The sequence below is a fragment of the Oratosquilla oratoria genome, chromosome 4 (genome assembly GCF_046742065.1).
Source record: "Oratosquilla oratoria isolate Oo_2021 chromosome 4, ASM4674206v1, whole genome shotgun sequence".
Lineage (NCBI taxonomy): Eukaryota > Metazoa > Arthropoda > Malacostraca > Stomatopoda > Squillidae > Oratosquilla > Oratosquilla oratoria.
Genome location: NC_134780.1, coordinates 21,256,471 through 21,264,239, shown reverse-complemented (window position 1 = coordinate 21,264,239; position 7,769 = coordinate 21,256,471). Strand labels below are relative to the sequence as shown.

Here is a 7,769-nt window from a genome sequence, read left to right as displayed (position 1 = left end):
CCATTTTATCCACAATTTCAGGCTCTGACATAAATATTAAATCTAGTCTCGACGGTTCTTCGTTATTTCTATATCTGGTATTCTATTTTACCCACTGAGTCATTGTGTATTCAATGGTCATATTCAGTAGTGTTTCCTGAAAGGTGCTCTCCACCCTTCACTGTCATCTCCTCCTAGCATATTTCTTTGGAGTTAAAGTCACCAATAATTACTAAATTTCCACCTTTCAGTATTTCATTTAATGTATGCCTTGTGTCTTCCAACATTTTGGAATGGTCACTCTCTTTCCAAGAATGTGTTTTCGGGGGCACATATATCACTACAAATTTTCTACTTTTCATGTCACTATTTTCAACTTTTATCATAATCAATTTCGCATTATTATTATTTCCTTCTGTAATCTTTGTCAAAAACACGACGACTCCACCCTGTTTTTCCTCTCTATTTTTATCCAGTGATAATATAAACCTTGTCCAACACTGGTGGTAGTGGACCTTTTAATTTTGTCTCCACAATTCCCATTATATCTGTTTTTTCTTCCGCCAGGTAACAGTTTAATTCATTTAATCCTGAAATCAGACCATCTATGTTGATATACATTACTTTTAATGTTCTTTTTCCTCCTTATTTCCTGTTCAATGTGATTCCTTTATCATATATACAATTTTCTCAACCTTATGCCCAGCACTCTCTCTCTCTCTAAAAAAAAAAAATTATTTTTGGTCTGTTCTCTCGTTTTTTTTATTTTTTTTTATTAGCTTCATTTTCAGCGTCTTTTTTCTCTTTTTTCTCATAGCTAATTTTTTTCCATATATTTTTGTAGTTTCCACTTTTTGCCAACTTTGCTGTTTTTAATACTCCTTCCGCCATCATTTGAGACGAGATTTTAGTTGAATTTTTAGAGGTCTATTTCTTTCTTTAGAGTAGTCCCATCATACTGTATACACTTCTTCCATTTCTTTTTCCATCTCTTGTCCCTCCTTTCGTATCTTTTAGAATTTCATTCGTTATTTCTTTCTCTCATAAGTATCTAGCTACATTGTGTTTTTCTTTAATACCATATACTACTGTACACTTTTTTATCTACTGTGTCCCTGACCCAATTTTCTTTCTCTTTAATTACTTTAATGGCTGTTTCCTTTGCATTTTCTTCCACTTGTTGCACAATTTCTTTATTTTTTTCCTGATCTACTTTCCAATGATTTTTTATTTCTTGAAGATGTCTTCTTTATGGTGTGTGTGTGTGTGTGTGTGTGTGTGTGTGTGTGTGTGTGTGTGTGTGTGTGTGTGTGTGTGTGTGTGTGTGTGTGTGTGTCCAATTGTTACTTATGCGTAAGTTTTGTGTGCTGCGAAAGTTTTGCTCGTGCAATCTTTTACTTTTTTACTTTAGCTTATCGCAATTATTTCTGAAATTACCCATGGTCTGTGCGCATTCTCTTCAGGCCACGATGGTAACTTTCAGTCGTAACGAAAAAAAAATACATAAAACACAGTGCCTCAGACCAAAATTAGAATATGTTAGAATATGTTAGAATATCTCTTCTCTGGCCGCCTGCAATGTACTCAATTGTTTGCGTTCTCACTCAGCACTCCACTTGTACCCAATTTTCTATACAGATGGTCGTTATAGTAACGTATGCTGATAAAGAACGATCAAGATGGACAGAATACATCAAGTTGTTAATGGTGAACTTCCCGGAAGTGGGGTTAGTTACCACTGCCCAGTGGTGTCACAGTGCACTTTCCCGACTCCCGTTCGGTGTGTCCAACCGACGTTGGCTGAAGTACTGATGACAATTGGCTGAGATGACTATTAGTGGAGAGCTGTTTATGATATTGGTAGGATACCATAGACAACATCCACTGTAGTATGTTGAGAGTTGTGGCGCGGATTGGAATCATCTCTACAAATTGGAAGCATGGTCTCATCACCCCAGTCTGGAATGAGGCTCGATCATAGTGAGCAGGATATTTAGAGTTGTTAATTGTGGAACCTCTAGAGCTGGAGTTTCCGACAAGTATCAAAGTGCCCTTTCTCAACCCACTGATCAGCGTGTCCCCGCCCATATTAACTACCGTGAAGCTGGGAAAAGAGGACAATTTTCGGGATTAGCTTTGAACTGCTGAAGCTTGGGGGAGCCACAGCCAACGACCCCTGTAGTGTGTATTCGTGTGGCAAACTGGTTTCGTCACTACATATTAAAAGTATGGTCTTATCACCCCAATCTGGGAGGAAGGGGACAGTCAACGAGGTTGTTTGCAAGAGAACCAGTGTCCTGAACAGCCTGGCTTCTGGGCCAAGATATCCACAAACAACCGAATCCTACCTCTTGGTGTTCTCATCGAACAACGGCCAGAATGTCAACAAAACTGTCCAAAAATCATGTTGACTTAAAAAATGCCCTCGATCCAGCTGATAGGGAAAAAAATACATGGTTTTGAGTCTATGAAGAGTGCCCAACGAAATTCTCGATTTCATTTCTGCCCTGCATTCAGGCAGTGAAATGAAGTGGAGTATCGAAGTTGGCAAATGTGTGTGTTTCTCGTAGATGTTGTAATGGATTAAGTAAAGATTTGAGCAGCAGCCGCTTATGGATGCGGAACTAGCATCAGCAGTGTCTGGAAAACTAAGTTAGGCTTTGTTGATGTCACTGTAATCCTCGCGGAACCTTTGGATGCTCTAGTCTAGTACTCGCAAAGGAGGCAAAGTTACTAGGGATTAGTTTTTTATAGTTGGACCAGTTTCCCTAAACTGGGGAAAAGCCTGGAATCCCGACATTAAACAAGTAATCTGTCTTAGAGCTGAACACCGGCTCAGGCACTAAGGTCATGTGGCTCATTTCCCAGACGATGACCCTGCTCATAGGGTCACCCCTGAGAGATGACCCAGAGTGGATAACGCCAAGAAGGCGCCCATGTGGTTGTGTCAGATTAGTGGTATCTGCTTGAAGATGGATCGGGAGTTTGTCTGTGATTTTGCCAAAGATGTCCCCGGTGCTGATGGAGAAGGGTGAGTGCGGTTGTGTGCTATCACAGTGTTTGATTCCAGCAGCATCAGAATAAGTAACGATTCTTTTTATTGCCGTGACAAAATTATAACGCTTAATATTACGGTTAACATTTACATAAAATAATTTTTTCCAAGAACCAACGACGGGGGCTTGTGCGAAGTTGTCATGAGAGACAAATGTCGGAGGAAGTCGTCTTCCAATACTCCGTCTTAAAATCCCTAGAGATTGGCAGTTGATTTCCGGGACACTTTCAGTATCTCTCCTGTCAGTTTCAATTTTTTTTTCACATAAAGACAGCTGACGACCGCGACTTCTTCTCTCTTCTTCCTATCGACCAGTGGACAGAAAGAGGCCCACAATAATGCAACAGTCTAATGTTTCTTCCTAGAGACATCTGGAATGCCCCGAGGACCGTTCGTTGGTGGTCAATGTGGGGCTGCGGGTTTCCAGTCCCTAAAACACGAGGCAACAATAATTTTCACTGTTATTATTACCATTTCCGTTCTTATAATCTAATTCTGCCTACTATGGTATTAGGTTTGATCTTACCTTTTGCCTTTTTTCGGGAATCTAGGAAGCGAATGAATCGGTCGGTCTTGCGTTTACAAATATTTCAGGTGTACGTATACTCCACAGACGATTCCTTTGTTACTCCTGGTTACTTTTGTTTTGTTTTTATTTCACCTTATTTTTGTCACTGTAAATCATACATTAATACTACTTTTCCAAAACGTTCCCCTACTTAAAGAACACGGACATAAAAAATACTGCATACATTGCACGGCGATTCCTATCTCGACCACAGTTTTGCTCACTTTTGGTTTCTTCTCAACTTCAAAAATTACAAGATGCAGTTCCGCGTTTAGTACAAGTTCAACAGCTACCGGTGACTCCTCCTTGTCCTCGAAGTCCGACCACACAGGGCAAAGGTGACAGCCTCGCAGCTAGGAGCCTCCTGGTGTGAGCAATTTAACCATCCCTGTGCCTCCTCATGATCCCCAATCCTTCCTGCTTCACTAATGTCAACCACTTTTCATTTGCACTTTGTGTTTGCAAAGTTGAAAGTAAGCTTTCCACTCTCAACCTCCTTCTTATCTCTGACGGCTTTCTCTTCATTATTTCCCCTTTTCACTGACGAACGTGATAACTACTATCTTTAGTTCTGTACGTATTACTACTATTTCATTCATCATTACAAATTATCACTGTAGTTAAGGAATAGATACACCTATCACTTCTATTTCTTCTATCACAGCCGATTATGAATATGGTGATATGATACCACTAACATCAACTAACATTTGTAACACGGGCATTAACAACGATACTACTACTACTACCTTATCAAATACCAAGATGCCTTTTTCCCTTTATAAAGGAGTGGCCTAGTCAAGGCACACTCCTACTTTTCACCCATCCAACACCCATTTGTTGTCCTTTCTAAGCTTGATGTGGATTAAGAGTAACCCTTGCCCTTGGCCCTGTGGTCGGGTCTGAAGCAAATCAGCAAGACACAGCACCTTCTCAGCAGGGCTCAACAGCTGAAGTTGATTCCCCCCCCCCCACCGCTTCATGACATGGCGACCCTCCCACCTCATCTATTCAGGAAATTACAAACAACAGTAACGACTATTACATTTCACCGTACGGATAACTGTTAGCATCTAATATGCCATCAGTCACAACCAGCGCTTCTATCCTTGGGAAGAATATCGCGCCGAAAAGAGATCTAAGGATTTTTTGAGTGGTTAATCTCCAACTATTAAAACTGTGTGACTGTGGCCTGTTGTGATGTCACAAAAATCCTTGAAATGATGAGTGCACAAAACTTATGCAATACATACCCCATCCGGAGTTCAACGAATTATCATCAGTAGGTTATTTTTTTTAATTAGTTATTATTCATTTTAATTGTTCCTTATTATTCTTCCATCATTACGAATACTGCAATACCACTTATAACAATCTTGTGCATAGTCAATAAAGCATTATCATCATCATTTTTATATGCAATAGTATAAGTAAGTACAGCCGTAGCAGTAACTGCAACAGCGAGTTATCTTAAAAGCATCACTAGTATTATTATTGCTAGCAGCATGAAGTTATCCAAAACATCTTGAGGATAAATACCGCTACAGTTTACCATGATATTGTGCCACAAAATGGTAGACTAAGAAGTTTGGTGATACAGATTACCTCACTAAATTCTACGAGGCTGATGTAACCTTTCAGTTACTCTTGATTGATACTGCTTTTATATACGACGAGCGCTAAACACTATTTCCGGTAACAACATGGATACATTCAAATTACCACTTTTATATTTTCCCCATGGTATGTTTAAAAACGCCAATGCTGAATATTCATTCAAATATGTGATCTCATGGCGTTCCATTATTGTGCATAGGAGTAAACTATAACAATTTCTACAATATTCTGGCTGGAAAGTAAAAGTGGACCTAAATTTCTCAAGTTGTATATTACTTTCGTAAAAATTCTATTTTTGTAAATAAAATATTTATATGAATCGCATAAGTTTAGGAGAGCCCACGCATCCTAGATCGTTTGACGTGCATACCTACGATACAGAATACAAGATAAACACAAAAGTAAACAATGGGTGTATACATTCGACACTGAAAAATTAAGGCGTCTTTACGATGTTTTTTTTATTACTTACCTCTCACATCGGTCATGATGGTAGGCAGGAGCGATATATCTGCTAAATTCACTAAATAAATCCGTCACATGTGACAATATCTGCCGAATGCGAAATATGCAACTTGCTCTAGGCGTGTGATAGGTGTAACCAAAATTATCTCCCATCTTGGACTTCTGTTATATTTAAGTTTCAGCAAGACTTTCGTATCGCCTTATCATAGAATATATTTATCTATATCACGTGGTTAAGGAATTTTGTAAAGTGCTGCTATCGGTTTATGATTTAATCCATTAATCTTGACTGAACTATCCCCGTTTCCTATGGGTAGGTTTCAAGGTTATCATATCTAATACACTGCACTGTTCACATTGGAATTAATAATCTACCAAACATGGCAATATATGAGCTGCTCAAATATAACTCGATAAGAACGTTCGGTAAGATGCAGTTGTACAGCTGTACTGGGAGAAATTTCCCCCTTCCAGTTCGAACTACACGCAGGGATCCTACTTTCTCATCACGTTCAGTGCTGCCTTCAAATCTCTCCTTCGCGGGTGATTTTAGTCGTTCCTGTTCACCGTAAGGTATCAGAATGCTACATTTCATACACCTTTGCAACTAAAATGATTTGATTTAATCGTAGCACATAACAGTCTGTAATCGTACGTTAGGCAGCTTTGTTGGGGAGTGTACAGTAGGTATTGATCGAACTAGCGAGACTTCTGGATTGTTTCTCCTCGCTCTTATCATTTCTATAATGCCTGCCTTCATGCAACTTCTAAATAAGAATACAGAAATCTACGTGCATGGCGGGATTTATTTTCTATGCTACTTGTGTTGTATTTCTTAAAACAAAAACGAGTTCTGATTTCTGGCCGGGTGTGCTCGTGGTCGCGTTTATTGACCAGAATCGATTTGGACGAATTCTACTTTTACTGAAGCAGAAATTAAGACGTTCATTTTTCTGTTTATACTTCTGTTTGAGTTACAAACTCATAAGCAATCATGACGCCTGTGTAAATATTCGCTGGTGACATGACTGAATAGGCATATTACAATTATACACACACACATATATACATATACATACATATATATATATATATATATATATATATATATATATATATATATATATATGATACATATATATATATATATATATATATATATATATATATATATATATAAAAGTTTGTGTGTGTGATTCACCTTTGTCTTGGATCACGTGTTGGACTCGTGATCGACAGTTATACCTCCCGGAATGGGAGAGAGAGAGAAGAGAGAGAGAGAGAGAGAGTGTGTGTGTGTGTGTGTGTGTGTGTGTGTGTGTGTGTGTGTGTGTGTGTGTGTGTGTGTGTGTGTGTGTGTATTTACCTAGTTGTATTATACGGAAAGGGAGCTATGCTCGTAGTGACCCGTCTTTGTATCTCTCAGCATCAAGTTTTCTTAATATCTTGAATAGTGTTTGCACATACTGCTTCTTTGTCATATTTGTTCCATCTATCCCTCTGTGTGGGAAAGTGTTTTTTTTTTTCAGATCTTTTCTGTAATTATCTTTTTTTTTTTTCCTTTTTTTGTCCTCTCGTTTTTCCATTGTCCCAATTCAATAAGTCATTCTTATCTAAGATTTCCATTCCTTTCATTATTCTATAGGTAGTTAGTAAGTCTCCTCTTTCCCTTCTTTGTTCCACAGTTGGTAATTCTAATTTGGACAGTCTTTGCTCATATGTCATTTCGGAAAGAGTTGGTGCTAGTTTTGTTGTTGCTCTTTGTATTCTTTCTAATTTTTTATATTCTTTTTGGTACTAGGTGTCCATTGTTGGTCTTATTAGTGTAGTTAGATGTTTTTTATCATTTCCTCGTCCAAATAAGCAAATGCCACTTTTATTGACCTCGATAAATTGTAGGTTTCTCCGACTATTTTATTAATATGCTTATCCGGTGTCATGTCCTTGCTGATCATCACTCCAAGATCTTTCTCCGAGTTTACTTTTTTGACTTCTTCACCAATTTTGTAATCTTTTGATATCCTGCTTTTACTTTTTTTTTTTCCAAATTCTATTATACTACATTTCTTGATATTAAATCTTACA

At 38.2% G+C, this 7,769-nt stretch overlaps 1 protein-coding gene across 2 annotated transcripts in view; it reads right to left on the bottom strand.

The window, feature by feature from the left end:
- Nucleotides 1–6,120, bottom strand: part of LOC143024649 (transmembrane protein 181) — an 86,011-nt gene extending 79,891 nt beyond the window's left edge. Inside the window, exon 1 of one of the 2 annotated variants that reach the window (XM_076183589.1) lies at nucleotides 5,692–6,120. In XM_076183589.1, the coding sequence (XP_076039704.1) occupies nucleotides 5,692–5,837 (146 nt within the window). In that variant the 5' untranslated portion in view covers nucleotides 5,838–6,120. The remainder of the gene's footprint in view (nucleotides 1–5,691) is intronic. The other variant, XM_076183587.1, reaches the window with a different exon arrangement.
- Nucleotides 6,121–7,769: the final 1,649 nt, after the last annotated feature.